The sequence below is a fragment of the Onychomys torridus genome, chromosome 11 (assembly GCF_903995425.1).
Source record: "Onychomys torridus chromosome 11, mOncTor1.1, whole genome shotgun sequence".
Lineage (NCBI taxonomy): Eukaryota > Metazoa > Chordata > Mammalia > Rodentia > Cricetidae > Onychomys > Onychomys torridus.
Genome location: NC_050453.1, coordinates 41,597,849 through 41,621,792, shown reverse-complemented (window position 1 = coordinate 41,621,792; position 23,944 = coordinate 41,597,849). Strand labels below are relative to the sequence as shown.

At 44.1% G+C, this 23,944-nt stretch overlaps 1 protein-coding gene across 1 annotated transcript in view; it reads left to right on the top strand.

Moving 5' to 3' along the window:
• The first annotated feature begins 5,966 nt into the window (after positions 1-5,966).
• The window catches only part of Nmnat2 (nicotinamide nucleotide adenylyltransferase 2), a 162,629-nt gene continuing 144,651 nt past the window's right edge, over positions 5,967-23,944 (top strand). Inside the window, exon 1 of the mRNA XM_036202266.1 lies at positions 5,967-6,196. Within this exon, the coding sequence (XP_036058159.1) occupies positions 6,112-6,196 (85 nt within the window). The 5' untranslated portion in view covers positions 5,967-6,111. The remainder of the gene's footprint in view (positions 6,197-23,944) is intronic.

Here is a 23,944-nt window from a genome sequence, read left to right as displayed (position 1 = left end):
TTACTAGGGCACACAATATATCACCACAGTGTGCGCTGCTGCCGCCACCACCACCCAGCAGGAGCATTTTTATCACATGGGTGAAGTAATAGTGTTTGCTTGCAGAGAACCAGGGGAACATAATTGCAATCCTGTTAGCCTCCCCATGCAGAGAAGTCTAGAGTGTAAAGGAGAGGGTGCAACTCCAGAGAACCCCAGGAACTCATGGCTTCCTCAGAATCCTATTTCCTTTTCTACCAAAAACACAAATATTCGGTATATGACCTGGTCCCAGGAACTGGGGGAACCCAATTTGGGGTGTGCCTTTTAGCTCTCTCTGCAAAAGACGATCCCTAGTATTATTTCAGAAGTCAGCTTCATAAACATGAAATTATTTGTTATGAAAATATGCAATAGGACTGGAGAGATGCTCTTAACAGCAGTTAAGAGCACATGCTGCTCTCACAGAGGACTGGAGTTCACTTTCTAGCACCCTTGTCCCATGGCTCATAATCACCTGTAACTCCAGGTCTGGGGTGGGTGGTGGGATATAAGATACCTCTTGGCCTCCTTGGGCACCAATATTCACATACACCCCTATATCATTAAAAATAAAATAAATCTAAAAAACTATTTAAAAAAGAAAACACACAATAATTTTCATTAAATAAATAAGGAGATCATTGAGCGTGCATGAGCTAACTTTACACATGCATATTTCATATCAAATCTAATAGACATGCAGGCCTTGCCCCTCCTGGGATGGGGTTCACAGTAGGAAAGTGCTGGGGGGAAACAGGCTTTCTGTAGCCATTTGGGGGCTCACCTGGTTGGAGCAGATTGCAAAGTGCAGGCAGTGGAGAGTGACTGACTCCTTTTCAGCCTAAAGCAATTTTCAGCGGCCAGAAAGTTGAAATATTAGACCAAATTATACTACCTAGGTTAAAATAAGCGCCCCTAGAAATAGAGCACTATAAATATTATATGAGAAGTGGTATCCCTACTTCCACATTCTCCCTCACTTCTGTATCTTATTAACAAGTGTTGAAGGCTTCATTAATGTTAATGTCCCCGGCTATTTACTTTCACTAGTTAGTACACAGATTATTGGCACACCCCAAAGCCATTCCCGTCTGTGATTGTTTCATTCAGAAACATACTTTTTAGCTACCAATAGAAGAAAAAAAAAAACATTTAAAAACAATGGGTGCATTTTTTTTTTGTGCCAATTTGCCATAAAACTGACAATATGCCTTAAGCAGAACCAAATCAACAAACAAAAAACAAACTGCCCTTTACTCACTTTTTTGACCCACATCGCAATACACAGTCCATACACTGTAGCATCCATCTTATGGATAACAGTTTGAAATGAATTTTAATGTGTTTATCTGGCAGGATCTAGGCAATCTTACTGTATATTACAGTAGCTATCGTAACAGCCTAGAAATAGGTACCACTCCACTTGAGAAAACAAAGGGTTAGCAATGAAGGACTTGCCCAAAGCCATTTAATTAGCAAGTGGCTGAGCCAGTAAACCACATCTTCCTCTCTCTGTTTTTCTTTTCTTTTCCTTTTTCCCCCCTAGGCAGAGTTTCACATATCCCAAGCTGACCTAAAACTTGCACTCACGATGTATATCACTCCCAGTTTATATCATGCTGGAGAGCAAACCCAGAGATTCATGCATGCAGCATGGGAACTTTACCAACTGAGCTACATTCTTATTCCCAGCCTCCTCCATGTTTTCACGTTCTAATCCCAGAGCCCTTATTAGGCATGTATGAATATATGCAAGAATACGAAGAGGGAAAGGGGATATTACAGAGCCAGTAAGATGACTCAGTACACAAGGTTGTTTACCACAAGCCTGTGACCTGAGTTCCGTCCCCAGGATCCACATGGTAGAAAGAAAAAACTCATTCCCACATGTTGTCCTTCGATTTTTATATGCATGTCTTGCCCCACCCCCATAAATAAATGTAAGCTATTAATTATTTTATAAAATGGACTTTAAAAAGAGGCACAGTTAGGTTCATACTCTAAGCTTAGAATTTAAACTGTTACTTAAGGCATAGCCTACAAGGCTGAAAATGTATTGACTGAGCTGTATTATAAACCTGCTTTCCTCCTGCCTCTCCTAAGCATTCTCCTTAACTGTCAGAATACGCTCAGTGTTCTACCTCCATCACTAATGACCAGTGCGTGTTCCTGTCTTGGTAGATACTATTATCTTTATCTTTTAAAGGTGGTCAAGGATGTATGAGATGGCTCAGTCGAAAAAGGTGCTTGCCATGCAGGCTTGGGAACTTGAATTTGATCCTTGAACCCACATAAAGGCAGAAAAAGAGAACCAATTTTGACCCCCATATTAATGGAATATGCACACCTACACACCACACACATAATAATAATAATAATAATAATAATAATAATAATAGTAATAAATATAGCTGGTAGCTGGACATAGCAGTGCATGCCTGTAATCCTAGCACTTGGGAAGTGGAGGCAGAAGATTCAGGAAGTCAAGATCATCCTTAGCTCCGTGACAGTTCAAGGCAAGCTTGAAATACCTGAAACCCTATTCCTTCCCCACCCCCCCCCCCAAAAGAAAGAAAGGGGGATAAAGAAAAAACAAACAAACAAAAATAAAGCTAAACCAAATGATGTCCAGATGCGATGCTCTGGCCTAAAAGCAAAGCAAAGCAGAGTAGTGGTGGATTCAGAGCAGAGCCTTTGATCAAGATGACTAGCAGGTGCAGCTGACTTTGGACACACCAGCTGTCTGAACCCAGATCATTCATTTCTCTGTGCTTCGATATGATCCCCTTAACATGGGATGCACTTGGAGACTTCAAAATGTGAAGTAAATTAAACGGTGCATAGTCTCAGGGTTTCTGAATGTGTGATGAATGTAGCTATTGTTATTAATTTGTTGTGCTCTGGACTGAATCTGGGGACCTCCTGTCTTTTCTCTCTATCTGCTTCTTCTGGTGACCTCATTCAATCCCATGACTTTAAAAAATACTCTATCCTAACGACTCTAAAATATATGTCTCCTGCCAAACAGATCTCTCCAAATGTGAGCCAGCTCATGTCACTTATCTACTCAAAATCACCGCTGTGGCTTCCCTTCTCTCTCACCGAGACAACCAGATCCCCACAGAAGGCCTGTGAGGCTCTCCACACCCTGTCCTACTTTGCTGATCATCCCCAACTCTTTCCACATTCTTTCTTTTGTAGTCACACTACTGTTGTGCATTGAGCACCCCTACGTACTCTTGCCCCCAGACCTTTTCTATTTCCCACTCTGCTTTGAATGTTCATCCCTAAATGTTCAGGCAACATGACCCTTTATGTGACTGAATTTCCAGCTCAAATACTATCTCATCAGAGTCTGTCCATCCCCGACCCCTTTGAGAGAAGACTCTTTCCTTTTCTGTTTCTTCTCCCTGCTTTATATTTCTATATGATCTGATTACTAATGCATCCATTCATTTTTTTAATGGTCTGTTGTTTTTTCCTAGAATGTGAACTGAATTAAAGCAGGAACTTCACTTTGTTCACAACCCCTAAATCAGTGCTTGGTATATGGCAGGCATTCAATAAATATTTATTGCTTAACTATAATTATGTTAATTGCCCAGCTTGTAAAATCTCTTGCTCTTTCTGCCCCACTGATTTGCATCTTATGCTAGAGAAGTTACAAACTTCTTTGTGAATTGTATTGGTTCTTAAGACTCTTATATTGAAACGAGAAACTTTGGGGCTAGTAATATGGCTTATCAGGTAAAAGCACTAGTCACCAAAGCGGATGACCTGAGTTCCATCCCCAGGACCCACACTGAGGGAGGGAAGAGAGAACCTACTACTGCAGATTGTCCTCTGAGCTCTATAGTAGTGCTCGTGTGTGTGTGTGTGTGTGTGTGTGTGTGTGTGTGCACATACAAAGTAATAAACATTTTAATAAACTAGAAAGTTTCTCCATAGTAGAGGTTGATTTACTATTCAGCAGAGAAATATTCATTGCATACCTGCCACAAACTCTTAGATAAGAAATAAAGCCGGGTGGTGGTGGTGCACGCCTGTAATCCCAGCACTCGGGAGGCAGAGGCATGTGGATCTCTGTGAGTTTGAGGCCAGCCTGGTCTGCAAAGCTAGTCCAGGACAGGCTCCAAAGCTACAGAGAAACCCTGTCTCGAAAAAACAAAAACAAAAACAAAAACAAAAAAAACAAAAAAAAAGGGTTGGGGATTTAGCTCAGTGGTAGAGCGCTTGCCTAGCAAGCGCAAGGCCCTGGGTTCGATCCTGAGCTAAAAGAAAAAGAAAAAAAAAAAAAGAAATAAAGAACAGAGCTAGCAAGATGGCTGAGCAGGCAGAGGTACTCGCTACAGACTCTCATGGCCTGGGTTCAACTCCTGGAACCCACAATATGGAAAGGGAGAACAGACTCTTGCAATGAACTGTTAGAAACTTGAAGCCTGGGAAAGTAATACTTTTGCTTCTGAATCACTAGCTAATTATTGGTTCTATATTCATGCAAACAAAACATTTGACCATTCTTCAAATCTTTCTTTCCTCCTATTCATTTTCCTGAATCTTAGCCCATTCATTTGCTTAACTCAAATTTTAAGACATATCCCCGAACTTCTCTATAGCCCACCCATCTGGAAAGACTAACAGCGACAAAATTTACCCTATCTGTCCTGCCACTGCCTAGCCTCCTCCCTGCCATCCCTCTCAGTCCCAGGACAGCACCACCTGCCTAAAGCGGCCAGCCTCCTCTCACATTCTCCTCTTCCCATTTGCTTTTCCTCCCAACAGCCAGAGAGCTCCTAAAAATGTAAATCACACAGTGCTCTCCTGCTTAGAGGTTTCAAAGACATTCTTTTGTTATTCCACAGTAAGTTAGTGACTCAGAAAAAACTTCTGGCCCATTATTCTAGCCCCACATGGTGATCAGCACCCATGTCTCTACTACTAGTTTCCAGTGTCCAGGGCTTCTGATACCACCGGCCTCCTTTCATGTTCATGAGCACAGGAAGCCCTATCCTGTCTCTAACTATCTGAACTAGCAACTCCTTGTCTAAGAGGGCCCACATTAAATGCCACGCCCCCGGAGAGGCATTCTCAGACCATCTACTTGTCCAATCTGTTCTGTCAGAGAATGAGTTAATTCATTTATGATGTTTTGCACATTTTCACCCAATATCTTCTTTCTGGTTGTTATCAACCTCCCTCCAGTAAAACCTAAACTTAATGAAGAGACATGCTTTGCTCTTTAAGAGGGGTTTATAACAGCCTCTGTTAGAGAGTGAACACTCCAGAAATGAGGATGGAACGGTAACTGTCTCAACTTGGATAAGGTGATGAAGGAACACAAGTTTCCTAATGCCTAGCCTTAGTAATTTCGTCATCTATATTTGCTCCAATCCGTAATTGCTTCAACCCACACAAAGGACCAGCGTTAAAAGAAGGGCTCTCACCCCCTCACTATTTCTTAGCAGCCACGGGTCAAGATCTGGACTCCTTTCAGTAGTTTAGAGTCACCAAGTGAGGGAGAAAAGCAGTCCGAAATGAAGACTATTGAGAGGAGCAGATGTCGTTTGTCACTTAATTTATTGAGGCCATGAGAAAGAAAATTTATAAAAAATCAAACCTTTTTGGAGTTAGATATGTTAGAGAATGTAGACAGGGAGAGAAAAGGAGTGAGGTAGGAAAACAAAGTCTGAAGGAGGCAGGCCATATCCGCACACCATGCTGTAAGTATGCAAGGCTCTGGGTTCGGCACTACTTCTTGCCTTGTGGACAAACTAAGATGGGATGATGCAATGAAGTGGGATGGGGAGGATAGAGATGACAGGGTCAGGCACCAGGACCAGTGACGCGAAAGACGCGAGAGAAGAGGTAGGACTGAGCACCGAGGGAAGAGCAATACAAAAGCAGCCCCGGATCTCGCCGGAGTTGCAAGAGTTAAAGGGAGGCGGGGAGTGACGCGGTTTGCGTCTAGAGCGGCTCCTTGGAGTCCACAGCATCCACCGCCGGAGCCTCGCCTTCCTTTCTCCGTCTGCAGACATAACGAGACACAAAAAGAGGCAACCCCTGGACCAGCGCGAGGGACCTACTCCCATCATGACCGAGACCACAAAGACCCACGTTATCCTGCTGGCCTGCGGCAGCTTCAATCCCATCACTAAAGGGCACATTCAGATGTTCGGTGAGTCCTCCCGCCCACCCCGGAGGCAGCTTCCGCTGCTCCACTCTCGCCTAGACCGTGGTTTTCCAGGGCGACTGGGCAGAAAGGCGTGCGCCCCTCCGAAGGGGTGCGCCCGCTGATCTGGCTAGTGCCAGGTCAGTCCCTGCCATCTCCGCTAGCTAGCCAGAGCCGACGCAGGCTGCGTTTTTGTTTTTTGGTTTTTTCCAGGCTTCTTTAGCTTGGGGCCAGATCGCCTCGCCGCGGAGGGCCAGGGGTGGGGGAGGTGCGGGGTTGGGGGTGAATGTCCTCTGGGGCGGGGTGGGAGCTCCAGGTTAGAGCCCTGGAGTGCGACCGACAGTGCGGAGGTTTGACTACTTGGCGGGCGAGGGTAGGGATGGGAGCAGAGGTTGGGGTGCGGAGAAGGGAGGAGAGGGGTTGGAGATAACGTGCTGTTTGTTTAGGATGGACAGAAAGCTCGAAGGAGTTAAATGTGCCTCGGAGACACAAACACACGCACACGACACACCAGTGACAGGGACTGGGGTTGCAAGGAGACGACTACCGGGTTTGGCTGGCGGTTCCTGGAGGCGCAGGGACAAATGTTTGGGGGTGGTGGCTCTGTGTTGGCCCCAAGCGGTGGATGCTGACTGATGGCGAGGGGTACTCCTGACCGGCCCAGGGTTTGGCTCTGGCTGCCTAGGAAGGGGAGGGGGCGGGGCGGCGGCTGCGGGAGGTGGTCCATGAACTGGCGAGATGGATCCGGGTTCAAGTTGGCCAAGGTTCTGTCCTGGGCGGCGATGGCACCCGTCAGCCTGGCAGCGTGAGTGTGAGGATGGATGTGTGGATGTGCGTGAGAGTCGGGTAGGGACGCGTCTTCACGAGTTTGTGTTTGAGGTGTGGGGCGTGTAGCGAGAGGGATCGAGTATAAGGGTGCGTGTATAAGGTCCAGCAGAGAGATGCCACGCGGCTCAGAGGCTGCTCCCTGTTAGGACCCAAAGGCGCAGGGTGTGTGCGCATTTAGACCTCCGAGAAAGAGACATGGGGGTCACTTTAAAAGCAGGAATCGAGAAGTTAGAAGTTGGGGATGCTTTTTTTTTCTGGGACTCAGGGAAAGTAGGTGAGAGCCAGCGAGCCGGGGGATGTTAGAAGGAACCGGTGAGAGGCCCTGACCCGGCCCTGCGGTGAGGCGCTCTCCACAGGCGGCGGTGCTGAAACGCAGCGCGCTGCCACTGGCTGCGGGCACACGTGTTTGCCCAGGGCTGGAGGACTGCCAGAGCTTTCCTAGGCTGTTAAGTGAAAGCCACAACATACCCGTAAAGACGACTCCAAATGCTCAAGTTAAAAATACCCGTCTCTAAACCTGAAAGGTGAATCTTCACTTGGACTGATGATTTAAAAACTCACAAGGTTATAAAACTACCCTGCACACAGGGCAGATCCAGTGGCCACTGTACAGAATGGGAGGAGGGACCCTAATGAGTGGTCATCCCTTCCACATTATTCTGTAAGCTTCTAAAAGTGTTTATTCGGAGATGATGCCAACTTGCCTGTTAAACAGGGGGCTTTGTCACAGCATCAAGGTAGACCAGCAGCAGCGTGGGCCACCTTCTCAGTCTTCTGAAGTAGCAACACCCCAGGCATTTCGCCACTTTTTACTTTCTTTTGAGTCCAGTGTCAAAATTTTCTCTTGTATTCTTCGTCCTCGTCATCCACTTTTCTGTTGGCAGCCTCTTATGCTGATATTGTTTCCCTTCCCTTGGCCGGGAAGGATGGAGCTTCCTTGGGAACTCCTAAGCTCTAGGAATCTTTAGTGGGCCAGTGGGTGCTCCTCCTTTCTCTCTGGAACTAAGGATGTGGAAAATCCCACTGGCTGTGGGCTCGGAAGTGGGTCAGATTTTGATTGAGAGCAAGGGCCTTGTCTTGCAGCTGGAGAGTTGGGTAGCAGCGATAAAGGTTGTTACCAAGGGAATGCTAACATGCCAATTCTCCAGGAGCTTTGGGGAGAGAATGGGAGAGCAGGCCTGGGATGTAGCAGAAGGTTTTTGCATTTAGAAGAAGTGAAAGGAGACTTTTGACAGTGGCCATTATTCACCTCCCGTTGGCCTCGAGGACCAATTGAGAAGATCTGTCAACAAAGCCTTTGGAGTATCCATTAGGTGTAATTTAAAGAGCAACACAGGAAAACGCTGTGATGTGCTCACGATGGGTTTCAGGAGCTTACTACCTAATGGAGGCCTTTCTAAAAGTCTATAAACACGAACAGGAAGCGAGAAGGGGAAGGCAAAAGAGATACTAAACTATTATGTCGTGGGATCTCTTTACTGGTGTCTTTGAGCTTCTTATACATTTTGAAAACTAGTTTTATGACATTTATTTCTTTATTATTTGTGTGTGTGTGTGTCCATACATGTGCCACAGCTTTTTTTTTTTTTTCTTTTTTTTTTTGAGACAGGGTTTTGTGTAGTTTTGGTGCCTTTCCTGGAACTCACTCTGTAGCCCAGACTGGCCTCAAACTCACAGAGATCCACCTGGCTCTGCCTCCTGAGTGCTGGGATTAAAGGCGTGCGCCAACACTGCCCAGCCTGTGCCACAGCTTTTGTATGGGGGTCAGAGGACAACTTTCGGGATCTGCTGCTCTTCTCCTACTGTGTATGGACTGGGTGTTGAACTCAGGCCGTCAGCCTTGGTAACAAGCACCATTGCCTTCTGAGCCATCTTGGCAGCTCTGTAAATAATATCTTTGTTTTCTTATTTAGCTATTTTTTTTATTTCACTATTTTTAACTTATTTAACTATTTTGGAGATTCTGTCTCAATTATATCGCCCTGGGTGGCCTAGAATCTACTGTATAGATCTGGCCAGTCTTGAACTCACAGAAATCTTCCTGCCTCTCCCTTTTGAGTACTGCAATTATATGCCTGAACTGATTTTATTTCATTTTGTATTTCTTGATAATGGGTCTCACTCTTATCCCAAACTGGTCCCAAAGTTATAGTAATTCTCCTGCCTCAGCCTTGCAAATGCAAAAGGTACGGGCATGAACTATCACACTTGGCTTTATAAATTCCTTTTGTATGGCAGGTTCTAGTTAAAAGCTTTTCATGTATGTTTTGAACATACATAACAATCTTACAAGACAAATATCACCATCTCGTTTGTGAGTGGGAAGCTGATATTCAGAAACTGAGCAGGTAACAAAGTGCTTTGATCTTGAGATAGGGTCTCAAGTACCCTAGGCTGGCCTCAGCATGGTTCTGCTGGCAAGGATGACCTTGAACTCTTGACCTTCCTGCTGCTGCCTCCTGAATGCTGAGATTACACAAATGTACCACCACTCCCTTGACTGGGTTGTCTGGAACCTCACATTTCAGATCCCTCTTACAGACACTGCTGTACTGCACCAGCCAGGAAGAAGCGCTCAGCTAATCTGGTTGGGTCATCTAGTGAACACTATTTCCTTTATAAAAGTATGCTAACTTAGAATGAAATTGACCATCAGCTCATTGCATTCTGGGTGATGTGTTTCCTTAAAAGCTTTTTCTCATTGCCAGAGAGACAAGTTATCCATGAACTATTTCCTTTTAAAACTGATGTTAAGATGTTCCCCATGAACACATAAGTACATAACATTGTTAAATTATCAAACTTACTTTGAGTGTGTGAAATTTGGTGGTACATGCTTGTCCCCCAGAATTCGAGATGCAGAAGTAGGAGGATCAGGAATTCCAGGGCAGCCTTTGCTAAATAGTTTAAGGCCAGCTATATGAGATACTATCTCAAAATCAAAACGTAAATTTCTTTAGTAGAGGGCCTGCATTTTTTAAAATCCAGTTGCTTACTAGAGGGGTAAATAAGAGAAAATATAAACACACAAACAGAATCAGCACTTAGAACTAAAGAACTCACTTTTCTTTTTTGAAATGCATGTGGTATATTCATGTGTGTGCAGGAGCATGTGTGTGAACAGGTGTGTGTGAAGGCCACGGGACAACTTTGAGTGTTATCCTCATGAGCCATCCATCTTTTTAAAGACAAGGCCTGTCATTAACAAGCCGTAGGGACTCACTTGTCTTCATCTCCCCAATGCTGGGACCACAAGTATGTGTCACCAAGCTTTTTTTATTTTTAAATGTGAGTTCTGGAGGTTGAACTCAGGTCCTTTGGAAGAAAGTGCTTTACTGATTAAACCCTCGCTCCCGAGGCTGAATTCTTCATTTTTATAAATTACACCTGGCACAATTTTGGATATTTGGAAAATATTTTATAATGAACCTTTCTTGTACTCTGAAAGGAGAGTTGAACTTATTTATCCCATTTGTGGTCTACAGAAATATAGGAAAACAAAGCATTTGTGACTAAGATCATTGATAATTTTATACTCCTTTGTAACTAAAACGTTTTAGCAAAGTAAACTCATGAACTAATGACGCCATGTTTCATGGGTCAGTCTCACTGCATAAGAAGGTGATGTGAAGCTTGAAGGATTTTTATGGAAATTCTTAGTCTTCATAACTTGAAAGAAAATTGTACTGAAATACCATTTCTAGCATGCTAATGTGTAATCTCTACTTGAAAATTAAGAATAGTCAATATTTATATCGATATAGTTAGTTGTCAGTCGACCATTGGGTAGTCAAGTAGCAAGTTTAAATAGAAAAGAAAAAAAAAGACTGACTGATTAGTTTGGGCATAAAAGCTAGAAGTATGAGACGATTTAATCAGAGCTGAAATATATATCGTGCTTTTGATGACTGTCAAATAACTAGATTTTCCAGTGCTTCTATTTCAATATGTCTTTACTTTGAGCAATTGGGGCGTTTGAAAAGAGGCATGTCTGATTCTGCTCCTTCTAAGGGGTGGTGTGACTGCTCTCTGGGTGTGCAGATGGGATGTAGCCTCTACTGTGATAGTTGGTAATGAACTTGGGGGTCAATGGTAGGGAACTGCCAGGAAGTAAGAAAGCACTTCAGACACTAACCTTGTGTACATGGAGAGTTCCAGGCCAGCCAGAGGTACACACAAGACCTTATAGTGTGTGTGTGTGTGTGTGTGTGTGTGTGTGTGTGTGTGTGTGTGTTAACATGTTTGAAATACTTATATTAAACGTCACTTATACTTATATTAATACTTATATTATAAGGTCACTAAACACAATGTGTGTCCCATATCATGGATTTACTTGCTATTCTGTGAGAAGAATGGATTTGAGGTAAGGGGGAGGGCAGACATGGGAGAGTTTGAGTCAAGTTCTCATTGCGTAGCACAGGCTACACTACAACTTGCTAGATTGCCCATGCTATCCTTCAACTTACCATCCTCCTGCCTCAGCACCCTGAGTGCTGAGATTGACAGCTGTGTGCCACCGTGTCTGGCTGAGTTCGAACACAGTACCACCGCCTTTACAAATGGCAAAGCAGAAGTACAAGTGTGCCATTTGATCAAGAGCGTAAGAGAAAATCAGGAAGGAACCAGTTTCCACAAATCCAGACTCGAATCCACAGTACCCTTTCATACCCATCCTCACGATGGCAAGGATGATATTGAGAGTCATTAGCAATGCTGAAACGGGGAGCCATTGGCACTTAGCTGGCAACAGAGGGCGAGGAGAATCTCACAGCTGTTCCCTTTCAGTAACACAGGCCACCAAGAAAGTGTATTCAGCAGAGACATCTTCTGCTCATATCAAGAGAGGCCTTGTTTTTGTTAATACTCCCTTTTCCAATTTTACTGCACTATTAGAACATCTCTGCCACCTCCCCCAACATTCTCTTCCCTTCCCACTCTTTACTTCAACTGATACCTTTATTTAGATTTTCACTTCAACAGTACTTTCTTAAGAGAATCCCCGCTGACTCCCAAATAAGCCTGGCTTCCCTGACATTGCCTGCCATACCATCTGATACTGTTTCTGTGACATAACTCTCAGTTCACCTCAAATTCCCATTTCACCTCAAACTCCATTTTTCAAGCTGTAATTGAATTTCTATAAGGAGAGAAACAACTGGAAAAGTGTGGTTTCATCACTGTTTCCTAATACCTAGCACGGAGGAGGCGCCCTACCACAGTTGCTGAATAAATAGGAAATAAATGACAGTATAGACTCTTGGGCCAGACAGAAGAACTGAGCATGCTCAGGGCCTGAGACAATGAAAAGGAGTCATCAGATATCAGAGTCAGGAGAAGTTCAAAATGCATCAAGGAAAGGGGTACAGACAGGAGAGAGGCTAGAGGGGTGGGTGAGGTCTAATCAGTCATGAAAGTGTGTGAGTCCCCTTACCGGCCTCGGACTTTATCCCAATGGCAGTGAAGAGACATTGCATTGTTTCTAAGTAAAGAAGTAAAATAGCCGTATCTTTAAATTTAATAACTAGTTGGGTTTTAGGAGTCTATTATCTCTATTTATAGGTATGTGTGTGCCTTGGAGGCCAGAAGGTGGCTCAGGTTACCCTAGACTTGAAGATTCAGGTGGTTGTGAGCTGCCTGATGTGGGTACTGGGAATCAAACTCGGGTCTTCTGGAAGAGCAGCATGCACTCTGAACCACTGAGCCGCCTCTCTAGCCCTTGTAATCGAATGTTCACATAGGCGGCTGGTGCAGGGGAAGAATGTCGTGATTTTTTAGGCACGCATTTCAGCAACACAGAATCAAGACAGAAAATGGTCATCTGGCCTGGCTGCTGTTACTTGGGAAGGGCAATGAGTTTATCCGAAAGTCACTGAGGAACTAAAAAGAGATCTATAGTTGCTGATTTGTGAGTGAGTTCCTGACCAGGACAGATAATAGAAGACACCAGAGGAGAAGCAGGTTTTAGCTGGTGGACAAAGTGAACATGAGTGGGTTCTACTCCAAATTTTAGGAAGTACATATTCTTTTGTTTTGTTTTGGTTTTTTGAGACAGGGTTTCTCTATGTAGCCTTGGTACCTGTCCTAGATCTCTCTTTGTAGACCAGACTGGCCTCAAATTCATAGAGATCTGCCTGGCTCTGCCTCCCGAGTGTTGGGATTAAATTCATCAGCATTATGGAAATTAAAAAGATCAAAAGTTTTTTTGTTTTGTTTTTTTGTTTTGTTTTGTTTTTTTAGTATGAAATTGGAAGATAATCAAGATCTTAAACTGTTTTTTTTTTTTTTTCTTAATGTGGAGGCTGTGAAATGGGAGCAGCTGATATTACATAGTTCACAAAACTTGCCCATTCCCACGATGATGATTTTAGTAACACCACCAAGCAGTGCTCAGGAATCCCATTCAACCTCCAGCACTGTTAAGATGAAGGGCTCTGTGAAGGTTATACTTGAGTCGCTCCTGGTTGCTGCTTTGTGTGTGCTCATGATACAGGAAGAACTGGGCTGGTGCAAACAGCTTGATGTGCTCTCTCTTACTGAATTGAGTGGCCGCCCTCATGTGAACAGGAGCAGACTGTAAAAGGCAAACCTCTCACCCAGAATTCATCCCAACCCAAAGACTGTCTGAAACAGGGCTTCTGAAGTTTTTTCTATTTGTGGCCATTTTTCACCTAAGACATTTTCCTACCCAACTCTGGTTATATAAATATATAAAATAGGTATATAAATCAAACATTTACTGATAATAAATCATAAAGGAATTTATTCTAAAATGACTGTAATATATATATACACTTTATTATTTATTAAAGATGAAAAACAAATTTGCATGCTAATTAGATGGATGTGCTTGTTAGTTTTTACATAAAGAATTAAGGCTTGAGGCTAGGGATGTCTTTCCTTTGATAGAGTGTCTGCGTACCATTCATGAGGTCTTGGGGTTTGATCTCCAAATAAACCTAGTTTGGTGATACACCCAAGAAGTAGACGGAAGAGGATCAGAAGAAGTTCAAGGTCATACTCTGCTACAAAACAAGTTTGAAGCCAGTCCCGGCTTCATGAGAAGCTGTCTGAAAAACAAATCCCTAAGCAAAACAAAAACAAGGAGTTAAATCTTGGCTGAATATTTGATACTGAAGGACACAGAACATCTTCATGTTTCTGTTACTGCTGTTTTTACGTTATAATCATCAGTGTTGAGAATGCAGCTTCACATAAATACATAGACAGAAATACGTTCAGGCTGTTTCGGAAGCTGTTGCAATTCTGTCCTAAAATGTAAGGGTGGATCTTGCTGACAACTTGATATACCTGAAGAGAGAGCTTCAACTGAGAAATTGCAGCCACCAAAGTGGCCTATGGGTGTGTCTATGGGGCATTTTCTTGATTGCTGATTGATACGGGAGCACTTGGGCCCCTGTGGAAAGCACCCTCTCTGGGCAGGTGGGCTGGCTGTATAAGAAAGCAGGTTGAACAAGCCAGAGGAGGCAAGCCAGTAAACAGTGTCCCTTCGTGGTCTCTGCTTCAGTTCCTGCCTTGAGCTCCTGCCCTGCCTTCCTTCCACGACAGACTGCAACCTGGGATCTGAAGAAACTTACTTCTTGAGTTGCTTTTGGTTATGATGCTTATCATGGCAACAGAAAGCAAACTCGAGCGTAACCCCATGCCAGAAGTCATTCAACAACGTCTTAATGAAACTTCAGTCAGCAACTCAAAACAGCGTTTTTTTAAAATAAGAATTCGAACACAATACAATCCAGATAGACACTAATTTGGTGCTTACATGCTGAAGCACGACAGTAAGAAAACATTAAAGGCCTTTGTTTTCTGTAGCCATTATGTTTCTATGAGCAGAAAACATTACTTTATGGTGACCCAACATACAACTGTCTTGAATCTGACCCATGTGTTTCAGACAGCATTTACAGGGTGGCCAGGCTTGACGACACGCACAATGTACAGTGTGACTTTTGTGTGTTCTCCAGTGAAGTTCCCAGATGCATCATGGGTGAATGCTTCCAGAAACACCTTGAATTCATACACATTTAGTTTTGAATTCATCTTTGGCCATTATGCTTCAGAACCCGTTTCCTGTTGCCAAATATTTCTCAGTCCTACATATTCATTTGCAGGGTCCCACAGTTTAAACATCTGGGCTTGTGACCCACAGTTTAAAGATCTATGGGCTGTGACTCAGAGAGTGATATTCTCAGAGTTTTTTGTTTTGTTTTGTTTTTTGAGACAGGGTTTCTCTGTGTAGCTTTGTGCCTTTTTCCTGGAACTTGCTCTGTAGCCCAGGCTGGCCTCGAACTCACAGAGGTCCGCCTGCCTCTGCCTCCCGAGTGCTGGGATCAAAGACGTGCACCACCACCACTTGGCTGATGTTCTCAGAGTTTCGAGATGAAGAACTATTTTTTTTTTTTGCTTTACTTTATCATCGTCTATGTATCTAAGCTTTTTTGTTGTTGTTTAGGACTATCAGAATTTCCAAAGTGAGCTGGGTGTAGTGGTTTGTGTCTGGTGAGTGAAAACAGGTGGGGCTGGAAGCTCATTAGCCAGTCCTCTAGTTGAATTTATGAGTTCCAGGTTCAGTAATAGACCCTCTCTCATCTCACACACACAAGTGCAAGTGCACAGCATAAACACACGCACACATCCTTTCAAGCACACAATAACTTGGAATTGAGAGGTTCATTTGACTTTTAAGAAACAGCTTGAGAACTGAGTGTAGTAGTGTCCACCTACAATCTGAGCACTTAGGGGTTAGAGGCAGGAGGATCAAGAGTTCAAAGACAGTCTGAGGTGTATAAGACCTTGTCTAAACAAAGCAAGTTGGATGCTTCCTGACACACACAAGTTTAAGGAAAAGGAGCTTTCACCATTTTGATTGATCATTATACATTGCACACATGTACTGAATTCTTACACTACACCCTATAAGTAAGTGCAGATTTTATTGGTCAAAAAAGAGTTAAAATTTTTTTTTAAAGTAGGAATTAAAATGTTGCGAACCACAGAGAAACATTTATATCCAAATCTCTCATGTTAGACTATCTTAAATAGAAAGCTGAAGACATACCTGCTAACACTCAAGTTTGAACCTCTATTCCTAACATACTGTCAGCCAAGGGAGGAAAACACAAAAGAGTGTGTGTGTGTGTGTGTGTGTGTGTGTGTGTGTGTGTGTGTGTGAGAGAGAGAGAGAGAGAGAGAGAGAGAGAGAGAGAGAGAGAGAGGAGAGAGAGAGAGGATACAGACAGGTGTAGATATACAAAGTTATTTTTCTATGGACAACCTATAGTTGTAAAAGTAGTCAGTTTGTGACTGGAGCAAAGAATGAAAACCCAATTTTTAAAATGTTTCTTTGAACCAGATGGGGTGGCTTTTGCCTGTAATCCCAGTATTTGGAAGGCTGAAGCCGAAGGATGATGCAAGTTTGAGGCCAGCCCTGGCTACATAGTGAGTTCTAGGTCAGCCCTGACCACAGAGTGAGATCATTTCTCCACCACAAAGCTCCAAACAAATCCAAACACAAGTGAAAACAAAGAACCAACCAATGAATCACAAAGTTTCTTTAGTAGTATTTGTGTTCTCTCTCTCTCTCTCTCTCTCTCTCTCTCTCTCTCTCTCTCTCACTCACACACACACACACACACACACACACACACACACACACACCTTGTTTTTGCTTTGGGACAGGATCCAGCTATGCAACCTTGACTGGCCTAGAACTCTCAATGTAGCCCAAGATGGCCTTGAACCTGCAGCAGTTCTGCAGCCTGGACCTCCTTAGTGCTGGGATTATAGCTGTGCACCACCATACTGGACTCAAGCCTTTTTGTAGGCAAGCATTGTACCATGAGCTCCACCTTCTGCCCTGTGGTCTGAGTCTTATCATAACATATTTATACCATTTTCTCCCAGGCACCAATGCAGTGTCCTGTTGGTGGTAATTGCTTAACGAATACCTATGCATTGCAAAATATACTTTCTGATGAAGTTCTTTTTAACGTTAGAGTTTCAAATATTCAGAATTGCTGGAAAAAAGATCCTAAATATTCAAAGAGACGTGTTAAAACAGAAAAAAAAAAAAAAAAGCCTGGCAGTGGTACCTCATGCCTTTAATCTCAGCACCTGGGAGGCAGAGGCAGGTGGATCTTCGAGTTTGAGGCCAGCTTGGTCTACAGAGTGAGTTCCAAGACAGCCAGGGCTACACAGAGAAACCCTGTCTCAAGAAACCAAAACAAAAAGCAAAAAGAAAGAAAGAAAATAAAACCAAAGAACAAACACAAAGAAATGCATTAAATACCTTTTCAATATCAGTTTTGTTTGGCAATTCTCAACATACACGGTTTTGCTTCACCAAAGACATTTGGAATAATTCTTTTGGATTTGATGCTAGAGACTGAGGACATAGAAGCTCTTTTGCTGGAGAATCATGTCATATCTCAGAATATGTAAAAGCGGCATCAGTTCACAATGAACAAATGTTTTCACTGCCAGAGATCTTCTAATTATAACCATTCATGGACATAGATCACATTTTTTCCTTTTGATACTTTTTGGCAGCTAGCCTCAGAAGTATTTTAGCTTTAAACGATGTTTCAAGGCTCCCATGATGAGACCAAAGCTATCCTCTTGACATTGGCTCCCTTTTCCTTCTGTACTTCACAGTGTCTTAAGATTTATGAATTTTGTAGCAAAGGCAAATGCAGTCCTCGATACCGCCTTTACCACAATTATCCTCACTATGGCTACTGTATCTGAGTGTTTAAAAACTTATTGCTATCTGGCGGGGCAGTGGTGGCGCACGCCTTTAATCCCAGGACTCGGGAGGCAGAGGCAGGCGGATCTCTGTGAGTCTGAGGCTAGCCTGATCTACAGAGCAAGTTCCAGGATAGGCTCCAAAAGCTTCGCAGAGAAACCCTGTCTCAGAAAACAAACAAAAACCTACTGCCGTCCAACTGCTTTTCATTGAACCTGCTGCATAATGTTCTTTAGTCTTGGATAAGGAATTAGTCAATAAAGTTCTTATGATTTGAGGGCTGGAGAGATGGCTCAGAGGTTGAACACTTGCTTTTTTTCTGGGGGACCTGGGTTTGATTCCCAGCACCCATGTGGTTACTAATAACCATCTGTAACTCTAGTGCCAGAGGATCTGACACCCACTTCTTTTGGCCTCTGTGGGCACTGCATGTATGTGGTACACATACATACATGAAAGCAAAACACCCATGTGAATAAAATAAAAATGAATACCCCAATTCTTATAATGGGGGGAAGTGAAGTCAATAGGAGGAGGTAGCCAAAGACCAAGAGGGCCGGTCCCTGAAGAGCTGGTGTCTCCGTGGCACCCTAGTTATCTGCATCACTGTTGCTACCCACTACATGAGTAGCCATGCTGCTGCTGTGTGGGGACTTCATTTAACATTTACCACACTGGCAGTGCACACACCTTTAATCCCAGTACTTAAGAGGGAAGCAGAGGCAGGTGGATCTCTGAGTTCCAGGCCAATTGGTTTCCAGGGCTAGTTCCAGGACAGCCAGGGCTGCTACACAGAGAAATCCTGTCTTGAAAAGCCAAAAGAAAAGACACAAAACAAAACAAAACAAACATTTACCACACCACAGCATCAGGAACAGGGGACTGTCCTAATTAAAAGTGCGTGCTCATGGCACTCACTTTTGTTTCTTGGACTAAAACTCTTGGACTAGGACTTAATTCTTCCCTCTTTTGTACCCTACAAAGGTCAGCAAATCTTTGGGGATCTTCGTGTCTTCTCCATGTAACTGGGATCAACCACTCACCTCACCTACACTCCTTTCCCAAGTCACTGTTGCTGTTCACCCAAATGACGGCAACAGCCTTTTTTTAAAAAAAAAATGATCTTTATTTTCTGGGAGACAGAGTCTCGTGTGGCCCAGACTGGCCTTGAACTCACTAGGACTTTGAACTTCTGATTCTCTTGTGGATTTACAGGCAGTTTTTTCGGTGCTGAGTGTTGAACCCAGATCTACATGCATGCCAGGCAAGCACTCTACCAACTGAGCTCCATCCCCAGCTTGCTGTCCTCTTAACCGGACTCTCTACTTCTGTCTTTGGCCATAGATACTTAATTTTTTCCTCTTATCTTTTTGCATTTATTCATTTATTTATGTGGTGGGGTTGGAGTTGGGGCTGGTTTCAACACTTAGTTTTTAGCAAAGAGTCAAAAAGATCCTTTGAAAAAAAAACATGTATGCCGGATCTAAGTCAGGTAATATTCTGCTCCAGTGGCTTCCTGTTTCACTCAGAGCAAAAGTTGGATCTGCCTGCTTCCATGCCCACCCTCCCCCCCCCCCATCCCGGCCATTATCCCTGTGACCTACAAACCTCCTCCGGCCACTCCACCCTAAAGCTCTGTTCTACCTCCTTCTTAGCCATGCTCAGCTCTGCCTGGAAGAGCCATGTCTAATTTGCTGCCCTCTGTACCGGAAGGTCCTCCCCTGGGTTGGGCAAGTCCTCCTCCCGGACAGACTGTCACACATCACACCTCCCTGTTCCCTAACTTCATTACTTGTCTCTTTTCACAAAGCTTTTCCTTTGCTGTTGATTTAATGCCTACCTCTCTAGACGAACTCTGAGGCCCCGGAAGCCTGGGATCAATCTCATGTCTGTTTTCAATGTATGGGGCTCCTAGAACAGTGTGTTCAGCCAATGTCTACTGAATGAGTAGATGGATGAAATATTAGTACCATCTACATTCTTCTGTCTTTAAAAAAAAATATGTGTCTGAGTGTTTTGCCTGAATACATGTCTGTGTCCATAAGTGTGCCTGGTACCCTCAGAGACCAGAAGAGGGCTTCAGAGCCCCTGGAATTAGTCCCTGATGTTGTGAGCCACTGTATGGGCTCTGGGAATTGAGCCCCAGTCCTGAGCAAGGGTAACAAGTGCTCTTAGCTACTGAGTCACCCTCTCTCCTGCTATCTCAAGACTTTAGCAGATTGGTGGTGAGAAGGGTGGAGTTCCTAGAAGGCTCTGCACTCACTGATTCACTCCACGTACATGTGTTGAGTCCTGAAATGTGCCCCAGGCACTGCACTAGACCCTACAAATAGGGAAATTCACATCGCTCCCCATGGTGCCTCGGGAAGAGCATCTTGTGGACGATCTCTAGAAATAAGCAAGATAAACACAGCAGGTCAGATGACCACTAGCCATCTCATCCTTGGAATTTGGTTTTCTCTGCTGTGAAGGGGCAGCAGGCGGGTCTGGATAGAACACCCGGTGTTGGCGGCCAGAGAAGAATGTTCTACCAGGAATGTTCAGCCTCAGCCTGAGGGGCACCTGTGGGTAAGAATAGCTGTGAAAGCCTGAGCTTGAAAGTTGGCGTTGCCCACTGGGCAGGGTGGAGACTGGCATTTGGGGCCGACAGGAGGCTAAGTGTGAAGGTCCACAACAGTGTGGCGTGCTAAAGAATTTCCGGGAAGCTGGCTATAAGGAAGAAGACTATGTGTGAGTGAGCACAGGGGAGGGCGGGGATAAAAGGCAGAAAACAGCCTGCTCGAGGTGCCAAGGCTTCAAACCAAGTAAGCACTTTTATTAATGTTTAAAGTTACATTTATTTGTATGTGTCTGTATGTGCACACGCATGCACACATGTGTGGGATGGATTCATGTGGTGGTCAGAGGACAGCTTATGGAAGTCAGTTCTCTTTGCACCCTGTGGGCCCAGAGACAAACACAACTTGTCAGTCTTGGCAGCTAGTGTCTTCACTCTCAACTCTGCACTTTTATTGAGCCCTGGAGGGGAGATGACAGAGGCTGGGGTTGCGTCCCAGTCGTGGGACCTGCACCCCAGAGGTGTAAGCATTTCCTCTACCAGCCTCCCGTTGGAGATAGACGACTGTGACATTATAAAAATACTGTAATGTTATTTTCTCTGGGTTGCTTTTTCGAAATGGAATTTTCTTTTTATCGTGATTTTATTTATTGATTTTTCTGAAATGAAATTACTGTACAAACCATCTCTATTGATGAACTACACGGCTGTGCAGCCTTCTAAAACATTAACAAACAAAAATCCCACTCCCCTGGTGAGAAGTCACACTCACCTTGGTCCTCAGGCCCTCAGAGGATGTGCCTGCTGGTCTGGCATTCCCAGAGTTCACGTCGCCCTTGTTACGGCTATAATTTTGAAGAATCCGGCTATGCGCCTTCTCTCATCTCCACTTAATTGAGAGGTAAATAGTTTGAAGACCTTTCTTTTGATGCTTGTTTTAATTTGTCCTGGAGGACTTAAATAAATAATACATTCCTATTCTTGGTACAAGACTCACTTTCTATGGCTGAAAATTATTATTATTCCCCATTAAAAACTCAACTAACTGACACTCCAGGGAGGGGTTGGACTTTCCAAGACTTCATTTTTCAACATTTTCCCAACCCTTCATCTGGGTTACCCCCCACCCCCAGAAGCACAATATTTATCCCCTGGAGCGCTGAGACCAAGCTACATCAATGACTATCCATGCTGCTTTTGAAAGTATCTGTGTGCTGATAAATATTTAGCAGCACGTGACTCATAAGCGGCAAATTCTTTAGAATAAAGCAGTGTTTTACAATGTAGAGAGTGTCATACATTATAAACTACAATGAGACAATAAAATCTAGTACATACAAATTCAAGTCGTAATTACTTTATTTACTATGAACCAATCTTGCTAAGCATCATTAAAAAGTTATTTACTTGCTTTGCTCCAGGGAGTCAACATTGATGTATAATGTATGATTTTTTTCCCCTGCTGTGAACAATGTTGATAAAAAGTAGGCAAATATACCATTTTTCTGCTTTATTAAAATACTCTTTTTCTTTGTGTGTATGTATGTCTTTGTGTGTATATACATAGAGATATGCATTATGCGTGTGCGTTCATGTGTGTACCGATGCATGTGTGTGTGCGTAAGCGGAGAAGTCGGAAGCTAACCTCAAGGGTCTTTCTCGGGTGCCATCATTGGCCTTGTTCTTTGGAATGGTGTCTCCCCTGGATCCCGAGCTTGCTGAGTAGACTAAACTAACTACCTGGACAGTAAGTCCCAAACATCTGCTTTGCCGTTCTGCCTTGCCTCGCTTACGTATGTGAGTCCCGGGGGTCGAACCCAGGTCTTCGTGATTGCCGGTCGCGCACCTTCCTGACCTAGCTGCCTCCCAGAAGCATTTTCTCTCTTTAACCTAACAGGCTGCCGAATAATTGGTTTGTCAATATACTGGTTTTCTCAGAGCCTTGTTTTTCTCATCTGTAACACTGGGTGAACCACATAACTCAGAGGTTGGCACACAGTGGCCTGTGACCAAATGTGGCCTACCACCTACTTTTTTTTGTAAGGTATGAAAGTTAAGAACGGCCTTTGCATCTTTTGAATGGTTGAAAAAACACTTTTGTGATGTGGGAAAACTTTCTGAAATTAAGATTTTGGTATCCACTAATGTTTTACTAGCACATAGCTGGGTTCACTCATACGTACATTATTTATGGATTTTTTTTTTCATGAAATCAGCAGACTTGAGAAGTTACAACCATGTGTAAACTGAAAAATACAAAATCTAAACTGGACATTCATAGGAAGAGGCTGTCTACCTGTGGGGGCTGGAATGACAGCTAGTCCCGAGGGTCCTTAAATGGGAAGCGCTGTTGAAGGCCATTACCTCGACGGTCCACTTAATGAACAATTCTCCCCGTCTAACCGAATCTCTAAAAAGACTCACTTAAGCAGCAAGTGTAGTTTCAACGTCACACTGTAATTTTTCTGGCCAACTGGGCAAATGATGGTGTGTAGAGTGGGGACAATTTTGTGGCTTTTAACTTATGCTGGATCTTGATTCGCTCTGGCCTTTGTCAGCATCCCTCTGCTGCTGAACACGGGTGTCTTTTCTCAGAACCCAGCTGCCCCTTCCTCGACTCCCAGTTCCTCCAGGTTGAAGCTCAGTGCTGGCGCCCCTTAGGCAGGAAGGCTCAAAGCACAGCGTCCTTGCATCAGGAGGCTGCAGGCTCCTCTGGCGGGCGGGCATCTGCATCTCACCTCCCTCTGCACCTTGACAGCACAGGCTTTGTACCTCTCTCATAACACTTAGCACATCTTGCTGCTGATTGTAGCTATTTATGCCTCTACTTCAGCTTCCCTAGCGGACTTGGGAACGTGCCAGGGTCTTCTGACTTTTTATGTCTCCTGAGGCACCTAGCACATTGCTCTGAGCACACGGGATATGAACTGAATATTTAGCAAATGAATGAATGAATCATTAAACTGTTAACGATCTTCAGACTCTACCTAGGTAAAACAGGTGATTAGAGAAAAGAATGATTTGGGAGCCAAGAAACACAGGGGAAGCAGATAGCCAAGTAAGAGCATGTTAGAAAACAAGACAGCCGATACAAGGTACCACGGACTCAAGACTTCAAAGATTAGATAACCCTGGATGCAAAATGAGAACACGCGGATCGGCTTGGTGACTCGTGGCTGTACACACAGCACCGGGGAGGCCGAGGTGGGAGGGTTGCCATGAGTTTGGCCCCAGACTGGGCTACATTGTGAATTTGGTGCTAACCTGAGCTACAGAGTGAAACTGTCTCAAACAAACAGAAACAAGGGCTGAGGAAATACTTCTGGCAAGGCTCTTGCAGCCACCTGTCAACCTGAATTCAGCCCCCAGGACCCTCACGGTAGAAGGAGAGAGCGGTCATCCTCTAGCCTCCTTATGGGTACGTGACCCCCCACAAATGTCATTACAGACAAGAGACAAAAAGGCTTCCGGGAAGAGGAACCACCTCACAGAATAGAGTCTGGCTGTGTGTGGAGGCTGGGTGGGGTAGGAGGGTCACGCCCGGGAGCTCAGGATGTAACTGGTAGGACTGAAATACGGTGCTGAGGATGGTGCTGATACCGTC